General features: G+C 41.2%; 1 protein-coding gene and 1 long non-coding RNA gene across 8 annotated transcripts in view; one reads left to right on the forward strand and one right to left on the reverse strand.

Moving 5' to 3' along the window:
- Positions 1-23,341, forward strand: part of LOC147912871 (uncharacterized) — a 214,153-nt gene that overhangs the window by 25,239 nt on the left and 165,573 nt on the right. For 5 of the 7 annotated variants that reach the window (XR_015549501.1, XR_015549500.1, XR_015549502.1 and 2 more), the window contains exon 4: positions 6,054-6,105. This is a non-coding gene — a long non-coding RNA (uncharacterized LOC147912871). Of the gene's footprint in view, positions 1-6,053; positions 6,106-9,127; positions 9,245-23,341 lie in introns of all 7 variants that reach the window. The other 2 variants (XR_015549498.1, XR_015549499.1) reach the window with 1 other exon arrangement.
- On the reverse strand, positions 125-11,204 carry LOC101402135 (C-X-C motif chemokine 17). The gene is made up of 4 exons (XM_004440081.3): positions 11,126-11,204; positions 3,437-3,517; positions 2,678-2,779; positions 125-222 (listed from the first exon to the last, which is right to left on the reverse strand). Exons 1-4 carry the CDS (start codon positions 11,202-11,204, stop codon positions 125-127), a joined length of 360 nt encoding a protein of 119 aa, XP_004440138.2.

Genomic DNA, 23,341 nt, shown 5'->3' on the forward strand with positions numbered 1-23,341 from the left:
GCTTTCTGAGACCACTAGAGTGCAGATAGAGAGGGGGAGCTTGAGGTGAGAGAAGAGCATCCTCTACGTGTGCTCATTGCCTCTTGACTTAGAATGTTTCATTGGGAGAGTGGGCTAAAAGCTCCTATAAAGGCAGAGCAAAGCTTGCTAGCTGACATCGTTTGAGAAATTGCTGGCAGGCTCTAGAGTGCTTGTTTGGCTTCCTGTGGTGCCTTTGGTGCCCTAGGGTGAAAATAAAGGGTAGAGACTAGTGTTAAAAACATTTTAAAAATTTAATTTTTATGAGAGATTTTAAAATTATAAAAGTAAGACTTGTCTAGTGGAAAAAATTAAAATAAAAAAATATATCCAGTAAGGAGTAAAAGGACGTTTCCCACCCCAACCTCCACTCCCCATTCCCTACTGTTAATAGTTTACTGCGTAGTCTTTCGTATCTTTTTGTATGTAAACATAATTGTTTACTTTAAAAAACAGGGATGAGATTATACTATACATATTGCTTTGCTCTGCACCTTAACAAATCTTTCATTATTGCAAAATATTACACATCTATAGAGGTCCATAAAAACTCATATGTGCAGTTCAATAAATAGTTATAAAGCAGATGTTCATGAAACTACTACCCAGGCCTAGAAATAGAATATTGCCAGCCACCCCCTCCTCTTCTGATCACTATCCTCCCTCCCTCCCTCACAGAGGTAATCCTGACTTTTATAGTAAGCGTTTACTTTGTTTATTGTTTTACTACCTACTTATGTATTCCTAAATAATTTAGTTTAATTTTGTCTGTTTTTCAACTTAATGTATATGAAATCATACTTTAGCTATTCTCTTGTGTCTCAATTTTTTTTACTCAACATTATGTTTGTAAGATTCATTTACCTTGTTGTGTGTTTGTTCATTCTCACTAATAAATAATATTCGAATGCACCACCATTTATTCACTGGTCAGTTTTCAGTTTGGGGTAGTTATGAGCAATGCTGCTATGAAATAGTTGTACATGCCTCCTGGTGTATATAAGCCTGCATTGCTTTTGAGTACATATCTAAGAGTAGAATTGCTTGGTCACAGAACTTAGACTTTAGTAGACAACTGCCAGCACTTTTCCAAAATGATTTACCAATTTACACTCCCATTAGCAGGATATGAGAGTTTCTCTGTCCTACTCTTTGCTAACACTTGGTATTGTCAGACTTTAAAATTTTTGCCAATCTGATGATGTATAGTGATATCTGTTTGGGTTTAATTCACATTTTCCCACTTACTAGAATGGTTGAGTGCCATTTTATATGTTTATTAGTTATTTGGATTTCCTTGTCTCTGAAGTGCCTATTCAAGTCTTTAGCCTATTTGTCTGTTGTGTTGCCTGCCTTCCTTTCATTGATCTGTAGGAATTCTTTCTATATTCTGAATATTAATCCTTTGTCAGTTATATATGTTGCATATATCACCTCCTATTTTTAAATTGTCATTTTATTCTTTTTTTTTTGTTGTTGAGGAAGAATTGCCATGAGCTAACATCCGTTGCCAATCTTCCTCTTTCCTTTTTTTTTTCTTTTTTGGCTTGAGGAAGATTAGCCCTGAGCTAACATCTGTGCCAGTCTTCCTCTATTTTGTATGTGGAATGCCTCCACAGCATGGCTAATGAGTGGAGTAGGTCTGCACCCGGGATCTGAACCTGCGAACCCAGGCCGCCGAAGCAGAGTGCGTGGAACTTGAACCACTCAGCCACCAGGCCGGCCTCAATCATTTTATTCTTTTGATGACCAAAATTTGTTAATTTCAATGAAGTCAGATTTATTAATCTTTCCTTTCATGGCTTTTACTTCTTGTATCTTATTTAAGAAATCCTTTCATACCCCAAAGTCATGAATATATTTTCCTATATTCTCTTATAAATTTATCTTTCAAATTTAGATCTTTAATCCACTTGAAAAATTTTTTTTCGTGAAGAGTGTGAAGAAGGAGTCTCTGTATCTTTTTTTCACTTACTGTGTTGTGGATATCTTCCTGATCAACACATAATGATTTACCTCATTATTTCTGACAACTGCACAGTTGTCCAATTTGCTTTGGATGAACAGTTTTTACTTCCAATTATTTGCCAATACAAATACTACTATAGTTAATATTCTCGTATGTATATCTGTGAGTATCCATGCTAGTATTCTGTACTAGAGATTTCTTGAAGTGAGATTACTGGGTTAAAGGGTACACACATTTAAATTTTTGATAGGTAGTACCAAGTTGTATTTTACTTCCATCAATAGTGATAAGGATCCTGATTTATCGCATTCTTGATAAAATAATATCAATCAGTTTAACATTAGCCAATTTACTTTTTATATAACATTTAAAGACTGCTGGACTAGGGAGGAATCAAATTCTGTTTGGTGCTGACACTGGTGTCATCTTCAGAGATCAATGACCAGGTCCCCAACAGCCCCATCTCCCTCAACTTTGATAAGCAATGTGGTTCTTAAATCTAAGAATTTGATTAACCCTTGCTGGTATTAGGAGAATTGTGTCCTGCTTTTCTTCCTCTTCCTGTTTCCCCACAAGTGTGCCTATCCTGGTCTTCATTTCACCTCTCGTCTATTCTCAACCCCTGCTTCATCCCTGGTGGATTCCACAGAGGGACTCTGGCTTAAGGAAGGTCATTCTCTTGAAACTTACTGGTTTTCTTCACATTGCCCTTGAAATGATCACAGGGACACTGCTTCTTTGGCACCTCAGGCACTGTCATGAGTTTTCTTTTAGGGGCTCTCAGGAACCAATCTGAAATATTGGGGTTATTGCTTAGATGGGAGGGTTAATATGTTTGAGAGTAGAGAATAGGGCAGTGCTTTACTTGCCTTCTTTCTTTCCTTTCAGTTCTTGTTTCCTACTGCAATGGGGTGGGGAAAATGGTCCACACAGAGCAGTAGAGGTATCCAGTTATATGAGCCCCAGGACTTCTGAGTTGTTTTGCCTGAGCTGTATTGGCAAGAATTTGGTGGCAGGTTGGAGGGGGCATCAGGATGTCATTAGGGAGACCAGAAATAAGGAATAAGACCCAGGTGTCTGCCTTTTAGTGTCTACTTTACCTCGGGTAAGCCATTTTGCCTCTCTGATTTCAGTCTTACCTATGAGTAAAATAAGGTTGAGAATAAGATCCAGGGAGCTTTTGGAAGGCAGCCCTGAGTTCTTAGAGAAAACGGTTAAGGGGAGGGGACAGCCAGAGATTCAGGCAGCTCTCCCCTGGACCTTGGAGGAGTCCAGCTCTTGCCTGAGACTCAGGAAGAAAACAAGCATTGGTGCTGCATGTGGTGGGCTGATGGAGAGGGGAAGGGGTGAGGTCAGCTCAGATGACATCTGCACTGGTCTCAGAGGGACTCAAGAGAGAGTGTTGGGATCATGATGGTGCATTGCTGTTGTTGATGCTGAGTTACTGACCTTTGCACTCACATTCTTGGCCACCTGCCTGGAGCCACCTCCCAGAAGCCTGGCGTTGGTCTCTGTGGCCTCTGGCGACCCCTGTCAGAAGGAAACAGGTCACTTCCAGCCACTGGAAAGGGAAGGGGCCAACAGAAATGGTTCCCTAGCATCGTGCTACCTAGGTCACTGCAGTTCCATTTTTCTTCCTTCTTTGCTTAGGGATCTGGGGAACTTCAAGAAAAGAGTATTTTAAATGGATAAGAAATTGAGGTTTAAATCCGGCCTAGAGGAAAGCTTAGCTGGAGGTAGGTGGAGACAGAATGACTTTTGGTTGGAAGAGAGGACAAAAGGTAAGGGTCAATCAAGACCTTACCATCCCCCTAACACACACACTTTAAAATCTTCATGACTTAAGAAATGAGAGCAACTGGTTTATGATTATCCCGTAAACCAGTCAGGGTCTTCACTTGACCTCCAAGTTTGCTGTGGTTGAATCCATAATCCCAGGTCAAGTATAAGAGGATGGTATTGACCTTTGTTCCTCTGGAACAAATCCATTCCTCTTTTGGCCTGTATTCAAGTCTGTCTTATCACCTGTGATGTCTTATTCCCTTTTTGCGATATCTAAAATCTTTTTGTGACAATCAAGGATGATGGTTTATAGATTTGAGAATCTGGAGCTAGAACTGGGCCCAGATGATGCTTCCTCTATAGAGTAGATTCTGATATTTCCTGTCAGCCTACACTTGGTTCCTCACTGTCTTTAAATACAGCTCTATTATTGCACAGTATAACACAGTTATAGTTTGTTGCTTGGAATCTATTGTGAGCTGAATTGTGTCCCCCCAGAATTCATGTTGTAGCCCTACCCCCCAGTACCTCAGAATGACTGTATTTGGAGACAGGGCCTTTAAAGAGATAATTGAATTAAAATGAGGCCGTTATGGTAAGGCCTGACCCAATCTGACTGGAGTAGTTGTAAGAAGAGATTTGGACACACAAAGAGACACCAGGGACATCAGGGATGTATGTGCACAGAGAAAAGACCATGTGAGGGTATAGCAAGAAGGTGGCCATCTGCAATCCAAGGAGAGAGGCCTCAGAAGAAACCAAACTTGCCGACATTTTGATTTTGGACTTCTGGCCTCCAGAACTGCGAGAAAATAAATTTCTCTTGTTTAAGCCGCCCAGTCTGTGGTATTCTGTTAGGGCAGCACTAGTAAACTAAAAATCCTTCTCCCTCATTGGACTCTGAATCAGTGGCTCAGTAGTCATTCAGCTATGTGGTTCCTGACCCATGGTAGGCACTTGGTAAATGTTTGTTCAGTAAGTGGACAGACAAGTTGTCTAGAGAGGGCCCTCAGAGATCATCTGGTTCAATCCAGGTCTCCTATTCCCCAGACTCGTGCCCTTTCTGCCACACAGATGGAGGATGTTGCATCATTTCCCAGAGTGCTAGTTTCCAGATGTTCTCATGGGCTGTTTTGAGTGCTGTTAAAGTAATTTAAACAGGCATACATAGCCTCTGCCATCCCACGTATTCTAATAGTTTACTCTCACCTGACGTCTTCTTCTAGTTCCAGAGGAAAGCCATAGAATATTAGAGCCAGAAGGAATCTTGGAGATTATTTAGTTGAATCCCTTCACTGAGAAGTTTTTTTTCATTCTAAATGTAATATAATTTATTAGAGAATATTTGTAAAGTACAAATAAATCTTTACTCTTACTAACTGTTGGTATTTTGGCATGTTTCCTGCGTATGATTTTCTGTATATAGTGATAACCATAGCATGTGAGCAAATTTCTTTTTTTCCCTTTATAAGCATGTTGCTTATAATAAGCAATGACTGTATAACACTCCCAATAAGTATATGTGCTCCACATTATTTAACTATTCTCTAATTGTTGAATATTTAGATTGTTGTATTTTTGGATATTGAAAAATTTCTTTGTGCTTGTAACTGTTTTCCAAATGTTGGATTAATTGTCTTGGGCAAGATTCTCAAAGTGGAATTAGTGGGTCAAAAGTTAAGAACAGCCTTGTGTTTCTTTTTTTTAATTTTTATTATTTTTTAAATTTTATTTATTTATTTTTTCCCCCAAAGCCCCAGTAGACAGTTGTATGTCATAGCTGCACATCCTTCTAGTTGCTGTATGTGGGACGCGGCCCCAGCATGGCCAGAGAAGCGGTGCATCGGTGCGTGCCTGGGATCCGAACCCGGGCTGCCAGCAGCGGAGCGTGCGCACTTAACTGCTAAGCCACGGGGCCGGCCCCAGCGTTGTGTTTCTTAATATCATTACCAAATTGCTTTTAGGGTTTTTTTTTTTGAGGAAGATTGGTCCTGAGCTAACATCTGTTGCCAATCTTCCTCTTTTTTTTTTTCTTTTTTCTCCCCAAAGCCCCAGTACATAGTTGCATGACCTAGTTGTAGGTCCTTCTAGTTCTATGTGGGATGCCGCCTCAGCATGGCTTGGTGAGTGGTGAGTAGGTCTGTGCCCAGGATCCGAACTGGCGAACCCCGGGCTGCTGAAGTGGAATGGGTGAACTTAAGTGCTACGCCACCGGGCCGGCCTCCGAAATTGCTTTTAAAAAGGTTGTACTAATTAACTAAATCACTATCTCTTTTTTTTTCAGATGGGGAAACTGAGGCCCAGAGAGAGCAAATGAAATGCCCAAGTTCACAAAGGTAATGGTGACACATCTGGAGCTAAAATCCAGGTCCAAGATTCTTAGTCTGTTTTTCTTTCTGCTGCTCTGATAACCCTAGTTTCATGGTGTAACTGACAATGAAGCTGCACGTTACTACAGTCTAATGTCTCCCAACCCTCCAACATTTACAGACCACCTTTATGATGTTTGCTATAGTTTGTACCACTTCTACTGTTATTTACTTTGTACTTTTTCTTTGAATAAATTTAATTTACAAAACAGCCTCATCCTATGCAATATTACCTGTGAGATTACAGGTTTGATATATGCTTAGATTTTTTTCTAACATGCATTCAAATAAACATATAACTATTAAAGTAAAAACTAATTTATGTTCTACCTAAAATCAAATTTGGAAAATACTGATACAGTGGAATAAGCATGGACTTTCTATCCAGACAGACTTGGGCTCAACTACTTTTTCTGTCACTTAACTCTGTAGTCTTGGACAGGTCATTTAGCTTCTTTGGTCTTTGGTTCTCTGATTTGTGAAACGAGGATAATAGTATCCACCTTGCAGAGTTAGGAATAAATGAACTACTGTGGGTGCCTGGTGCTCAGTGCCCAAGTAAGCGTTCAGTACATGATGGTTATTCTGGTTATTTTTGCGGACTTCTAGTTTTTCCCCAAAGAAATTGTCTATGCTGGAATGTTAGGGTTGTTGCTTTCTGCTGACTTATATGTGTAAAATAGTTACTTCTACTTGTTAGGACTTGTGGTAGGTCTATCATTATTTTGACTTGCCAGTTCCACTACATATTAGTTTTGTAATTTTGGACAAGTTGCTTAAGTTTTCTGTGCCTCATTTACCTAATTTGTAAAATGGGGCTAATAATAGTGCATTAGTGTGTATATGCATACATCTGTTTCCTAGCTCTTTCCACTAGAGGGCCTAGATGCAATAGCACCTAGTAGCAATGGGCAATACCTAGTGTCATGGTTTGTGAATACGGATCTCTCATGAAAGGAACCAGGGCTCCTTGGAGAATGTCTGATTCCAGGGCCAGGGCAGGAAATTTCGTACAAGATGGGTCTGGAACATCTTGTGGTGTTGGAAAGTCAGGAACTGCTAAACAAATGATATGTCAAAAAGACACAGAAGCTAACTTGAAGGAGCTCTCAGTGGCTAATTTTGGGACAATATGAGCAACATAATAAATAATGCTAGCAATGGATTATAATCCACAAATATTCACGAGTCTTTACTTATATAAGATTTTATTTATTTATTTTTTTCCCCCAAAGCCCCAGTAGATAGTTGTACGTCATAGCTGCACATCCTTCCAGTTGCTGTATGTGGGACGCGGCCTCAGCATGGCCGGAGAAGCAGTGCCTCGGTGCGTGCCCGGGATCCGAACCCGGGCCGCCAGCAGCGGAGCGCGCGCACCTAACCGCCAAGCCACGGGGCCGGCCCTGTCTTTACTTATATAAATAAATAATTGAATAAATAAATAAGTGGGAGAGAAGGAGAAGCTCTTTCTTAGGGTAGAATCCCAACTAATAAATGTAGAAGGAATGATGGAAATAGAAAATCACCATTTGGCTAATACCGTGGTAATACTTGTTGTAGGCAAGAATCATGAATGGACCTTAAAAATTAATGGGCAAAAGTATGATAAGAAACAGGCTATTTGCATAGTCTCAGAGTATCTCTCCACAAGATACTTATTAATTACAATGGAAAAAATAGTAACTTTACAGTAGAGAAACCTGACAGACACCCCCTCAACCAAGTGTTCAAAGTTAGCATCACCAGTAATGAGAGTTAGTGATATCATGGGCCTTCTGATGTGATGCACCAAGAAGGCACACATCACTTCTGTGGTACTTTTGCCAAAAATGCATAATCTAAACTTAATCTTGAGGAAACACCAGATAAACCCAAATCGAGGGACGTTCTAGAAAATAACTGACCAGTACTCTTCAAAAGTGTCAAGGTCATGAAAGACAAGGAAGGCTGAGAAACTACCATAGATTGGAGGAGACTGAGAAGACATGATAACTTTATTCAGTATAGGATCCTGGATTGGATTCTGGACCAGAAAAAGGACATTAGTGGGATGATTAACTAAATTTGAATATTTGTACATTAGTTAATAGTATTCTATCAATGCTAATTTCCTGGTTTGATAATTGTACTATGGTTATATAAGATTTTATTTGAAGACAACTGAATGAAGGATATGTTGGAACTCTGATTATATTACATTTTTAAAAATCTGAATAATGAAAAGTTAAAAATAAAAAAGTACGTTAGATTTCTGTGAGGACAGAGTGAGGTAATAAGTGTGAAGTGCTTAGAACAATGCCTGCCACATAGGATAGGTTAACACATGTGAAGTATTATTATAAGTAATTTTATAATTAATAAGCAATATTATAAGCAAAGAGTAGTCTATTATTATAAGTAATTTATTTCTGAACATTCTTATATATTCTCATCTATTTTTCCCTTCGCTCCTGTGAAAAGCATATTGAGTGTGTATGTAGTTTTTTTTTTTTTTTTTCTGATGAGGAGGATTCACTCTGAGCTAAAATCTGTGCCAGTTTTCCTCTCTTTTGTATGTGGGTCACTGCCACGGCGTGGCTTCAGGAGTAGTGTAGCTCCACACCCGGGATCTGGGCCCATGAACCTGGGCCCCTGAAGTGGAGCACCCCAGACTTAACCACTATGCCATGGGGCTGGCCTCTGTATGTGGTTATTTTAAGAGATAAATCTAGATCAGATTTTCTTTTTGGTGATAGGTGGGGGGTGTCATTTCCTCTAGCCAGACTTCATCGGTGTTGCAAAAATTGAGCTGGCACTTCAGATCCGATGTGTTTTGTAATCGTGCCACCTGGCAGCTTAGCGAGCTTTCCCCAGTCCATTGTCCTTGTGCTCTAGAAACTACTTAGAAATTCTACTCCTTCCATTTATTGAAACCTTGCTAGGTATACATTATAGATCATTTAATCTTCACAACAATTCTGTGTGCTAATGGTATTTTATTCATTTTGAGATGATAAAACTGAGGCTCCAAAAAGTTCAGCAAATTCCCCAGGATTGCAAAGTAAGAGGCAGAGCCAGGATTTGGATCTCCTTTCCCCTGACTTCAAGGCTGAGTCTAAATGTCTAGGTAAGTCTAAAGGTATAGCCAGGTTTGAGAACTTTTGATATAGAGCAGTGGTTCTCAACGGGGGAGTGGTTTTCCCCTCCAGGGGACATTTGGCGATGTCTGGAGGTATTTTTGGCTCTCTTAACTGGGGGGGGGGGGGAGGGGGCGTGGACAGGCTGCTATTGGCATCCAGTGGGTAGAGGTCACACAGATGCTGCTAAACATCTTACATTGCGCAAAACAGCACCCTACAACAAAGAATTATCCAGCCCCAAATGTTGATAAAGCTGCTATCAATCCTGGGTGTAGAGTTTTCCAAAGGCAGCATTTTGAACTTAGAAACCTGTGGATTTGTTCTTTCACTTAGCAAACATTTACTGAGTGCTGTGCTGGATAATGTGAGGGATATGGAAATAATACACCAGATTGTGCCACCAAGGAGGTTACAGTGTGGAAGGGCAGGGGATGGAGGTAGGAGAGGCACAGCAACACCTTCAGTATAAGGCAGAATATGATAAGTGCAGAGAGGGAGTCCAGTTAGGGCTAAGCATGTCCACAGAAGGGAAAGCTCACATCTGGTCGTGGGAGGAAGCAAGGGAGGCTGTGGGGAAGAGGTGGTTTTGAGCTGGGTGTGTGAACAAAGTAGAGCTGGTGGGAAAGCACAAGACCTGTTCAGGGAAGAGCCAACAGTCTGGTTTAGGTGAAGCATAGAGCATTGGTTAGTGAGTGGAGGGGTGGACTGGAAAGGCAGAATGTGGTTAGAGCTTTGAATCCAGCTGAGGACTCTAGCCTCGGTGTCTGTCATAGTGATGGAGAAAAGCCTTCCTTTCTAGAAGGGTGGTCTAAACCCTAGAGCTCTGGGGCCCAGCAGCTTCCAGAGAGCTGTCTCTACAAGGGAGAGGAGGTTTGATATTTGGGTGGAGTATGGTGAACTTCTAATTTAAGCACTGAATTAATGCTGAGGATGTAATAAAGCTATTTCACCTCAAAGTAGCCCTTGAGGAGATGGTTCTGTCAAGTAGAAACATACATGGGGATGAGCTCTCTTCTGCTTGGCTGTTCTGCTAAGGGCTGGGCCACTTGAGCTGCATTGAAACTGGAGCCCAGGGCCGGCCCCATGGCTTAGTGGTTAAGTGTGCACACTCCGCTGCTGGCGGCCCAGGTTCGGATCCTGGGCGCGCACCGACGCACCGCTTCTCCGGCCATGCTGAGGCTGTGTCCCACATACAGCAACTAGAAGGATGTGCAACTATGACAAACAACTATCTACTGGGGCTTTGAGGGAAAAAATAAATAAATAAAATTATTAAAAAAAAAAAAAGAAACTGGAGCCCATTCGGAACCCCTAACCAAAGGTCAACTTCCCAAAAGGTGAGCTGTTACAACTGAGCTTGGTATGGCTAAAGCTTCAAATATGGAAAACTAGCATTTTTCTAGGTCTTACTTTATCGTTAAATAGCATTAAAAATTGTTAGTGGCATGTCTGGTGCACTATAAGGAATAAAAGCAAGGACTTCCTTATCTTTTCTGAAGGTCTGATGGCCTTCAACAGCTTTACACCACCACCACCAAGGTAGGTTTTGAGGAAATTCATTACTCTTCTGGAAAAGGGATTGGGGGGAAGGTAAGGGAGCAAATCTTTGTTGAGCCAGTATTTTATTTTATTATTTTTTTGCCAGCTACAGTTTCAGACATTTTCATGTACACTATCTCATTTAACTCTCACAACACTCTTTGATGTAAGTACAGTTTTCTCCTTTTTGTAAATGATGAAAAGGGCACTGAGATAGGCTAATGTGCCCCGAATCCCTGGAGCTAAAAGGGGCTACATTTCAATGCACGTTTTTTTTGCCACATTTTCTCCCCCCTTGTTCCCCTTTATAGAAAATGAATCTTACTTACCTGGATTTGGGCTGCTAGAGACCACAGACATCAGCATTAGTGGCAGCAACAGAAGGAGGGAAGAGATTAGAACTTTCATGGTGACTGTTGGTGCTGCTCTAAGTTGCTTGAAGAGTGTGTGGAAGGTTCCCAGTTCGAGGCTGCCCACTTCTTGAGATGGCTCAGGCCTCAGTACTTGGCTTGGTGGTCTATGCTTTAATCCCAGGCCAGTGTTCCCATTGGAGGAGAGAACAGTGAAGTGACGCTGGCCTTGTTAGGTAACAGGTTGGACCATGTGCTTTACAGGAATCTGGGAGGTGAAACTGGCCAAACAACAGAAATGAAACATTCTTAAGAACATAAGAAGGTGTCTGATAACGTGGCAGCAATACTCGTTCCCTCCCTTCCTCCTTCCTCCCTCCCTCCCTGCAGTGTGTTATGATTTCTTCCCCAAATCTTTTTGCTCGTTTGGATTTCCTTATGCCTTTTAGTGACGCCTTCTAGCTTAATATCTGGCAGGAAAGTGAGTATAAGGGTTGACAGAAGAGAGGATGACATGTCTGTTTCCGCTCTTTCCTCCCTGCTCCCATCCTTGGCACGATATTGGCAATAGTAGTGTTGTTGTTTGAGAAGTGGCCCTGTCCTCACTCTGTTGACAGTTTCCTCCAATTCTGTGGCCACATGAGGTGGGACGCAGAGAGGATCAGGGAGGAGAGGCTATTCTCTCTTGCCCAAAACACTGCCCCTGGAGCAGTGGGTCACATCAGCCGTCCTTGTTGTTCGTCAGGAAGGTGGCTGTGTCTTAGTTGCTCCAGCCTAAAGGACAGGGAACTGGGTTGATGGATGACCCCCAGGGCTTCAGGTCCAAGAAGCAGGATTTGAGAAACAGGAACCACAGGGTGGAAGGTGCCCTTTAGAGTATTTGCCCAGGCTGCTGGGGCTCTTGGTTCCAGACCTTGTTTGGAAACAGTCTAGGGCAAAAGAAGGAGGTAATATGGTTTGGAGTGAACATTAAGGTTACAGAACATCAGCACTTACTAAACTTGACTCCTAGTCCAGAGACTTTAGGAAACGTGCCCAAAGGAAGAGGAGAGGTGGGCATGAGTGCAGGGTGATATTTGTGGGGACAGAGGGGACGGTTAACAAGGAAGTCTTCCCTGGTAGCCTGCAGGCAGGAGTGAGAACAGGTTGTGTGACTTTATTTCACCTAAGAGGGGGGAAGAGGCAAGGCATGAGTCACCCCTTTTTTGATTTTTGTTTAATCCTTCTTACCCTCTCACTTTTCAGATTATCTCTGCTTGTTGACTCATTAGAGAGGTGATTGTAGACTTTGTTACACAAGGTTTATAAAGCACTGCAGGGGGCCATGCACTGTGTTTGGCAGTGGAGATTGTCCTTGAGTTGAAGGCTTGGGCTTGGTCTGAGCTTGGTTGGATACAAATCACTGGTGTGACTTCTCTCTGGAAAATTCTAACAATGGTCTCTGTCCTCAGGAGGCTCAAGAGTAACTAGGAACATGACATACCTTTCATAGAATCTCGAAATGTAAGCGGAACCAAATTTCAGAAGTGACAGGAGTTCACTGTGGACTCAGAGTAGCTCGAGGGACTCTGGGTCAGTGGAACTTGGTCTGGGACTCGAGGGTAGGGTGGGTTTGGGTTGGTGGAGGGCAGAGAGGAGAGCATAGAAGGAGCTTGGAGCTTTTTGGGGGGGTAGATGGATCTCTGAGGGCAGGGGTTAGTTTTTGTTCTTTTTTGTGTTCCTGAACTTACATAGGGTCTGGCACTTTGGGAGAACTCTATAAATGTTTGTTGAATGGAATGACATTTTTGTACTGCTTTAACTAGGCCTGATGTGTTAGAATGCATGTGAAAGTGCAGTCCCTTACCAGAAAGAAGATTTTGCTGATAAATGATCATACATACTCATGGAACCTGATAGGGGTGCTTTACTTTTCCCATTGAGTTGCCATCAGTCCGCTCTGAGGCTGCTCAGGGTCAGGGAACTCCTCCTCAGACCTTCCTCCAGGTCCCCTAGTCTGTTTACTCCTCTGTTCTCCCTAGGTCCCAGCTCCTTGTCAGTTCACTCTGTCTGGTTTTCCTTTCCGTGGACTTGGGGTGGGGTGTCGGGTCCTGTGTACCATGGGAGGGGGCTTTGGGTCTCTCAGGTTCCTTGATATAAAACACCCCCAAGACAAACAGACTTTTCTCTTGTTAATATGGATAACTGCTTAGAGCACACCTCCAGAACATTATTTGTGCCAGCACAGTCTCTCTGACTTACAAAAACCCCACTCTGGGAAGAAGATAAGTGGAAAATGGAGAGAAAATATTATTCCACCACAGTTATTTGGTTTCCCCACTCTACAGTGTACTTAGCAGACATTCAGAAATATTTGTTGATCGATTCCATGATTCATGTTTCTCTAATAATCATCTTTTATTCATACAGGCATTCAGTGAACCTTTGAGCACTTCATGTGTGCCTGGTATTTGCCAGGTGGTAGCTCCCGAGAGGAGTAAGGGGTGATGCTGTCTCTGAGGAGCTCTCACTATACACATAGAACCAAGGAGTTCCTCCATTTTAGAGGAGTGGAAATTAAAGCTGAGGGAAGTTATATGATTTGCTCAACATCACACAGTCAGTTGCCTCAAAGCCACAGCACTAAAACTCAAGTTTCCTGACCTGCTAGAATGTCTGTTAGTGTGCAGCTGCCTGGCTGCTGCATGTACACATGTGGTGAGCACTAATTGGAGAGAGAGGACATTCAGAATGAAGTGGGAGCCTCCAACACCTTGGGTTAGCCAGAAGGAAATGTCCAGTCCAACCATGACTGCAAAAAGGACCATCTGGACTTTTGCATCCTTGTTTTTTTTTTTTTTTTTTTTTACTTTGAGCTTGAAATGAGGAAAACTGAGCCCAGAAAACTAAGAGTGGAAGATTTTCATGGGGTTGATGAGATGGACCAAAAAAGTCTGTGTTCACCTTTATCAAGGTGTTTCTCACTGAACTGTAATGTCTGGCTTTGAATTGGGTTCCCCCCATAACCTAGAGCTTGGTGAGGGCATGACCAGGTCTGATTCTTCTTTCCTCTCTAGTGCATAGGACATAGCAGGCTCTAATAAATATTTCTTAAAAAATAAAACTGAATAAGAAGTATACACCTGCGCAGGTATGGGATGCCTGAGCAGCAGCACAAGTAGGAAAAGCAGTATCCTCACCTCAGCTGAGGTGGTCTTTGGCTTTCTGCATATAGGTGTAGGGCCCAGAATGGGGAGGTGGGTGGTCCTGTGGCTCTGCTGCTCTGGTTAGAACACTCCTAGAATTTGGAGTTTCTGCTGTGGTTGACACACTTCACTTGCCCACCGGAAAGTGACAGGAGGTGCAGGGACTTCAGAATATGTCATTTGGGAAATGGCTGAGGGAAGATGGGAGAGGCACATGGTGGTTGTTTACAAGTGTTTGAGGTCTGTCGTGTGAAAAGGTATTAATCTTATTTCAGTGCCTACAGAGAGGAGGACTCGGATTGGTGAGTATGCATCAGATACATTGTGGCTCAGGATGAGAAAGAATTGACACAGTAAAGTTAGTTTCCTTGGAAAACTGCAAGTTTACTGGCAGAGTTCTGGCAGGGGCTGGATGTCTGAATATAACTGTCACAGTGAGCTGTTTTGAAGATTACAAGGGCAGAGCTTGGCTTAGAGGCCTGGTTTCCCACTAAGACCACATTTTATTAGGATCTGTAAAAACTGGTCTTTGAAATGTGACAGTATGATGCAGGCTGAGCTCTGTCTGACAGTTACTTCTGGTCTTCGTGAGTGGTTGTGATTCTTTTATCTAAACCGACTTGGACTTCACCCCCTCTGCTGACCCTTCCCCTCCTTTACTGGTGAGAGTGGTAAGATTAAGTGCATTTACGGATCATGGCCACAAGGAGGCAGCGCTGCCCCATTGGTGGTCCTAAGACCTCCACCCTCATGTAGGTGAGTCTGAGAGGGGAGGTTAGGATTAGGAAAAGGGTGCAGATGAAGTGAAAAGGAAAACATTCTGTGTTTTGTTTTTGTTTTTCCCTGTGAAGTGACAGAGTTGAGGTGAGTCTGAACAATTTGGAGAGTGTCTCCAACTTTAATACGCTTATGGATCACCTGAGGCTCTTGTTTAAATACTGATCTGATTCTTCTGATGGGGCCTAAGATTCTGCATTTCTCATAAGATTTTGGACAATGCCTTGCTGCTGGTTGGTGGACCACACTTTGAGTAGCAAAGCTTTCGAGGTCATTTAGAGATTAAGTCTCACTTCACCTGATTTATGGATGAAAAGAAACTGAAATCCAGAGAGAGAACATGACTTGCCTGCCGTAGCCATAAATTTAGTTGTGACTTTTTACATTTAAACCCAAGCTTCTGACTCCTAGTCCAGTTCTTGCTCCACTATATTGTGTGGCCCCCTTTACTGTTGTTAGTGGCATCTCTTTAGCTTAGGAGCCCAGAACTCCCATTTTCACCACCATCCCCTTTGGTCTTTGCTCAAAGGCTTCACTTTGGTTACTCCCTTACTCAAAACTTTCGGTAGCTCTTCTGTAACCACAAGACCAAGTTCAAATGTCTCTAACTAGTTTTCCTGGCTGTACAACACATGGTCCCACATTAGCAAGCTTACCTAACTGCCCTGTGTCTTAACCCTGTCTTTCTGCTATAGCCGTCCCTGCCCCTTCCTGTTCCCTAAACATACTGTGTTCAGTCCTCTCTCAGGGGTAGTGAATTGGCATGGGCTTTGGAGTTGGACATAGGTACTTTGTAATGTCAGATCCATCTCTGACCTTGGCAAATTGCTTTCACTGAAGCTAAGGTTTCTCTGAGGTCTGGAGAGAAAATAGACCAGGAGGGCTGGACACTTCACTGAGCCTCTGGCCTTTTCTTCTCATTGGACAGAGTCTACTCACCCATCACTTTCTCAATGGGGGAATTTTTGGCCTTTCCTTTCCCCTACCATGCGTCCATTCTGAAGTCCAGATATATTTATTTGTGCCTGGAACTGCCTGTTCTTTTTAAAGGAGTGGCCCAAGGAGTGTCTTCCTTGCTGATTTCCATGATTCTAATCTTCATTGTCTAAGCTGGTGGTTTCCAACCATGGTTGCTGGTTAGAATCACCTCCAGGGCATTAAAACCTACAATTGCCTATGCCTTATTCCCAGAGAATCTGATTTGGTTGGCCTATGGTGTGGCCCAGGCATTGGTAGTTTAAAAAAGCTTCCATGTAAAATAGTCATTTTACAGTGAAGACTTCAGCCAAGTGTTCAAAGTTAACATCACCAGTAAGGAGCGATATCGATATCATGGGCCTGATATGATGGACTGAGAAGGCACAGCATCACTTCTGTGGTGTTCTTACGAAAAGTGCATAACATAAGTTTAATCATGAGGAAATATTAGGTAAACCCAAACTGAGGGTCGTTCTATAAAATGGCCAATACTCTACAAATATATTAAGATCATGAAAGTAAAAGAAATTCTGAAGAACTGGCACTGATTAAAGAGACTGAAGAGACAATACAACGAAATGTATTGTGTGATCCCGGATTGGATCCTAGTTTAGACAAAGGACATTACTGGGAATGGTGATTAAATTTGAATAAGATCCGTAGGTTAGTTCATTGTATTCTATCAATGATAATTTATTGATTTTGATAATTGTATTGAGGTATCATTGTATTCTATCAATGATAAATTTATTGATTTTGATAAATGTACAGCATTAATATTTAGAGAAGTTGAGTGAACAGTATATGGGAACTTTGACTATTTTTGGAACATTTTGAATGTCTGAAATTATGTTAAAATGAAAAGTTAAGAAAAGAAAAGAAAGAAGCTTTCAGGTAATTAATGAGTTGCCAGAGTTCAGAACCACTTCCCTAAGTCATCTTGCCTAATACTGTCAGAGTAATCTTCCTGAAAATGCTGTTTTGTCCTGTTCCTGACCTTCTAAAGCATTCCAGTGACTCCTATCATCTGTAGGATGAAGTTCAAATTCCTTAGGCTGCCAATCAAAGACCCTGTAGCATGGCCCCAGTCTGTTCCCTTGATCTAAGTAGTAAGACCTGAACCTGCATTTTACTTTCTCATGTCTTAATTGATTCTAATTTTTTTCCTTCTTTCTATAATACCCTTGCCCTCTTGCTCAGCCTCTTGAGTTATTCTTCCTTCTAAGGCCCATTTCAGATCTTGTCTCTTCATCGAAGCCTTTTATGAGTATTTCTGCTAGAAGCAGTCATCTTTCTGTTCTTTGAATTCTGGTATGTAGGATGGTGTGGAGTGAAAACGAGCTTTAGACTCAGAAATATGTCAGTCTGAATCCTGGTTCCATCTTTTCCCAGTTCTTGGATAAGGGACAAGTTAATTGACTTCTTAGAGTTTTGGTTTCTCATTTGCGAAATAGGGATAATAATCCCGATGTTAAAGGGTCACTGTGAGCATTAGGTGAGGTGCAAACATAAAGGTCCCCAGCACACAGTAAGTTCTGTCCTTTTCTTGTGTGTAGCTCAGTGGTCCCCAGAGGGATTGTGGGTGGTGCAAAGGCTGTTATCCAAATTTCCTGCAGAACCTCTAAAAGATATTTGTTTCTGGTCATCCCTTGGCTGAGAGACACTCTTGAACTGAATTGAGTGCTTGGGGCTTTAAGGAATTCAACTAAGATTCACCCCCTCGCTGCCCCCCGCCAACCCAACTCAGTAAATAAGTGACCTATGGATAGAGGCATGTAACCCAAAAGAGGTAGAGGGAGGGACAAATGGATGTCTAAATGGGAGAAAGCTGTGGTGCCTCCCACACCCAGCCCTTTGCTCTAAGTCAGACAGCATTGAAGAAGTGTGACTCCTTAAACCATGAGTCCTTCAGAGCAGCCCTTCACTAATCCATTCCCTGCCCAAGTGATATGTACATAGGTGAGTCAGGTCCCCTATGAGTTTAATGCTTTATTCCCTTCTCTGCTGCCTCCACCCACACAGCTCAGTGCTGGCTGCTGTGGTTTGGCCCCAGGCCCAGGCCTCTAGTTGGTTTAAGAAGACAAGGCCAGGAGGGGCAGGCTGAGAAGGAAGTCAGATGCCAGCAGGCATGGAAAGGGACAGGTGGGGCTGCCATTGTGCAAAGGCCACAAACTCTGGGTGTGTCTTATGACTGTTTCTGCATTGGGAATCTCCTCCCCTTTGTGACCATTGCAGGGACTTTCCTTCCTCCTGCTTCCTTCTCATTACACTGTCTTTCCCTAGTGCACCCCTTTTATGGCCAGAGAGTGGCTGTGTAAATTGATGACAATTCAGTAAAAATGACTTTTCACAGGGACTGGGAACCTTACCATGTTTCTTCCAGAAAGAGATTGAGGTTCATAAAAGCAAGCTTTTATGAAAGGATGTATGGTTGTGAGTGTGGTGTCAGAGAACAGGGGATTACTGAACCTCTTAATCTCAGGTTCGTGTGCCCCATGCGTGGTTAGCCAAATACTGAGACATTGGTGCTTGGAGATAGAGAAAAGCTTATTCACATATCCCAAGATAAGGAGGGAGCATATGGTATCAAAAACATAAAATGTGATAGGAGGGGAGTTAAAGAGTGGAGCTTTCAGACAGAGGTCAAATTAAAGAGACTATCAACTTAATATAGACTGCTATATATGTAGGTTACTATATGTGAACCCCATGGTAATCACAAACCAGAAACCTATAATAAATACACAAAAAACTAAGAGAAAGGAACTCAAACATAATACTAAAGAAAGCCATCAAAGCACAAGGGAAGAGAGGCCGGCCCCGTGGCTTATGTGGTTGGCTGCGCGCGCTCCGCTGCTGGCTGCCTGGGTTCGGATCCCGGGTGCACACCGACGCACCGCTTCTCCAGCCATGCTGAGGCCACGTCCCACATACAACAACTAGAAGGATGTGCAGCTATGACATACAACTATCTGCTGGGGCTTTGGGGGCAAAAAAATAAATAAAATTAAAAAAAACCCCTCAAACTATAAAAAAAATAAAAGGAAGATATATATATTAAAAAAAAATTGTAAAAAAAAAAAAAAAAACCCACAAGGGAAGAGAGCAAGAGAAGAAGAAATGAACAGCGAAGAACTACTAAAACACCAAGAAAAAAAAGTTAAAAAATGGCAGTAAGTACATACTTATCAATAGCTACTTTAAAAGTTAATGGAGTAAATGCTCCAATTAAAAGGCATAGGGTGGCTGACTGGATAAAAAAACAAGACCCATATATATGCTGCATACAAGAGACACATTTCAGACCTAAAGACACTCACAAACTGAGAGTAGAGGGATGGAAAAAAGATACTGCATGTTAATGGCAGTGAAAAGAAACCTGGGGTAGCAATGCTCATATCAGACAAAATAGACTTTAAAACAAAAACTGTAAAGAGAGACAGAATGGTACTACATAATGATCAAGGGAACAATCAGCAAGAGGACATAACGCTTGTAAATATCTATGCACCCAACACAGGAGCACCTAAATATATAAACCAATTATTAACATGTAAAAAGAGAAACAGACAGCAACACAATAATAGTAGGGGACTTTAACACTCCACTTAGACCAAGGGATAGATCTTAAATGACATACTAGAAGAGATGGACCTAATAGATATATACAGAACATTCCATCCAAAAACTGAAGAACACACATTCTTTTCAAATGCACATGGAACATTATCCAGGATTGATGACATATTAGGCCACAGAACAAGTCTCCATAAATTTAAGAAGATTGAAATAATACCAAGCATCTTTTCTGACCACAACGGTATGAAACTAGAAATCAACTATAGGAAGAGAATGAGAAAAGCCACAAATTTCTGGAGATTAAACAAAATGCTACTGAGCAACGATTGGGTCGGCGAAGAAATCAAAGGAGAAATAAAAAAATACTTGGAGACAAATGAAAATGAAAACACGAAATGCCAGTATTTATGGGATACAGCAAAAGCGGTTCTAAGAGGGAAGTTTATAGCAATACAGGCCTAGCTCAACAAACAAGAAAAATTTCAAATAAACAATCTAACAATGCACCTAAAGGAACTGGAAAAAGAAGAACAAACAAAGCCCCAAATCAGTAGAAGAAGGGAAATAATAAAAATCAGAGCATAAATAAATGAAATAGAGACTAAAAAAAATGGAAAAAATTCATAAAACCAAGAGCTGGTTCTTTGAAAAGGTAAACAAAATTGACAAACCTTTAGCTAGACTCGCCAAGAAAAAAAGAGAGAAGGCTCAAATAAGTAAACTCAGAAATGAAAGAGGAGAAATTACAACGGACACCTCAGAAATACAAAAGATTATAAGAGAATACTATGAAAAGCTATATGCCAACCAATCTGACATTCTGGAAGAAATGGATAAATTCTTAGAATCATACAACCTTCCAAAACTGGATCAAGAAGAAATAGAGAATTTGAATAGACCAATCACCAGTAAGTAGACTGAAACTGTAATCAAAAACCTCCCCAAAAATAAAAGTCCAGGAGCAGACGGCTTACCTGGTGAATTCTACCAAATATTCAAAGAAGACTTAATACCTATCCTTCTCAAACTCTTCCAAAAAACTGAGGAGCGGTGGAGGCTCCCTAACTCATTCTACGAAGCTGACATTACCCTGATACAAAAACCAGACAAAGACAACACAAAAAAAGAAAATTATAGGCCAATATCACTGATGAACATCGATGCAAAAGTCCTGAACAAAATACTAGCAAATCGCGTACAACAATATATTAAACAGATTATACACCATTATCAGGTGGGATTTATTCCAGGGATGCAAGGATGGTTCAGCATTCACAAATTAATCAATGCGATACACGAGGTTAATACAATGAAGAATAAAAATCACATGATCATCTCAATAGATGCATAGAAAGCATTCAACAAGATACAGCATCCATTTATGATAAAAACTCTGAATAAGGGGCTGGCCCCATGGCTTAGCGGTTAAGTGGGCGCACTCTGCTACTGGCGGCCTGGGTTTGGATCCCGGGCATGCACCGATGCACAGCTTATCCAGCCATGCTGAGGCGGTGTCCCACATACAGCAACTAGAAGGATGTGAAACTATGACATACAACTATCTACTGGGGCTTTGGGAAAAAAAAAGGAGGAGGATTGGCAATGGATGTTAGCTCAGAGCCAGTCTTCCTCAGCAAAAAAAAGAGGAGGATTAGCATGGATGTTAGCTCAGGGCTGATCTTCCTCACAAAAACAAACAAACAAAAAACAAACAAACAAAAAACTCTGAATAAAATGGGTATAGAAGGAAAGTACCTCAACATAATAAAGGCCATATATGACAAACCCACAGCTAATATCATCCTCAATGGTGAAAAGCTGAAAGCTATCCCTCTAAGAACAGCAACCAGACAAGGATGCCCACTCTCACCACTCCTATTTACTATAGTATTGGAAGTCCTAGCCAGAGCCATCAGGCAAGAAAAAGAAATAAAAGGGATCCAAATTGGAAAGGAAGAAGTGAATCTGTCACTATTTGCAGATGACATGGTTTTATATATAGAAAACCCTAAAAAATCCACCAAAAAACTTTTAGAAGTAATAAATGAATATGGTCAAGTTGTAGGATACAAAATCAACATACAAAAATCAGTTGCATTTCTATACACTAACAACAAAGTAGCAGAAAGAGAAATTAAGAATACAATCTCATTTACAATTGCAACAAAAAGAATAAAAGTAGGAATAAACTTAACCAAAGAGGTGAAAGATCTGTACACTGAAAACTATAAAACATTGATGAAAGACATTGAAGAAGACACAAAGAAATGGAAAGATATTCCATGCTCTTGGATTGGAAGAATTAACATAATTAAGATGTCCATACTTCCTAAAGCAATCTGTAGATTCAATACAATCTCTATCAAAGTTCCAACAACATTTTTCACAGAAATAGAACAAAGAATGCTAAAATTTATATGGAACAACAAAAGACCCCGAATAGCCAAAGGAATCCTGAGAAAAAAGAACAAAGCTGGAGGTATCACACTCCTTGATTTCAAAATATACTACAAAGCTATAGTAACCAAAACAGCATGGTACTGGCACAAAAACAGACACACAGATCAATGGAATAGAATCGAAAGCCCAGAAATAAGCCCACACATCTATGGACAGCTAATCTTTGACAAAGGAGCCAAGAACATACAATGGAGCAAGGAAAGTCTCTTCAACAAATGGTGTTGGGAAAACTGGACAGCCACATGCAAAAAAATGAAAATAGACCCTTACCTTACACCATACCCAAAAATTAACTCCAAATGGATTAAAGACTTGAATGTAAGACCTGAAACTGTGAAACTTCTAGAAGAAAACATAGGCAGTATGCTCTTCAACATTGTTCTTAGCAACATATTTTCAAGCACCATGTCTGACTGGGCAAGAGAAACGATAGAAAAAATAAACAAATGGGACTACATCAAACTAAAAAGCTTCTGTACAGCAAAGGAATCCATCAACAAAATGAAAAGACCACCTAACAATTGGGAGAAGATGTTTGCAAACCATACATCTGATAAGGGGTTAATCTCAAAAATATATAAAGAACTCATTCGTCTCAACAAGAGAAGAACTAAGAACCCAATTAAGAAATGGGCAAGAGACCTGAACAGACACTTCTCCAAAGAATATATACAGATGGCCAACAGGCAGATGAAAAGATGTTCAGCATCATTAATTATCAGGGAAATGCAAATCAAAACTACAATGAGATATCACCTCACGCCCGTCAAAATGGCTATAATTAACAAGACAGGAAACAATAAGTGTTGGAGAGGATATGGAGAGAAGGGAACTCTCATACACTGCTGGTGGGAGTGCAAACTGGTGTAACCACTATGGAAAACAGTATGGAGATTACTCAAAAAATTAAGGACATAACTACCATACGATCCAGCTGTTCCACTGCTGGGTATTTATCCAAAGAACGTGAAAACACAAATGCGTAAAGATACATGCATCCCTCTGTTCACTGCAGCATTATTCACAATAGCCAAGACTTGGAAGCAACCTAAGTGCCCATCAAGGGAAGAATAGATAAAGAAGATATGATATTTGTACACTATGGAATACTACTCAGCCATAAGAAACGATGAAATCCAGCTATTTGTGACAATATGGATGGACATTGAGGGTATTATGCAAAGTGAAATAAGTCAGAGGGAGAAGGTCAAATACC

Source organism: Ceratotherium simum, chromosome 33 (assembly GCF_057802395.1).
Source record: "Ceratotherium simum simum isolate JZ-2026a chromosome 33, ASM5780239v1, whole genome shotgun sequence".
Taxonomy (NCBI): Eukaryota; Metazoa; Chordata; class Mammalia; order Perissodactyla; family Rhinocerotidae; genus Ceratotherium; species Ceratotherium simum.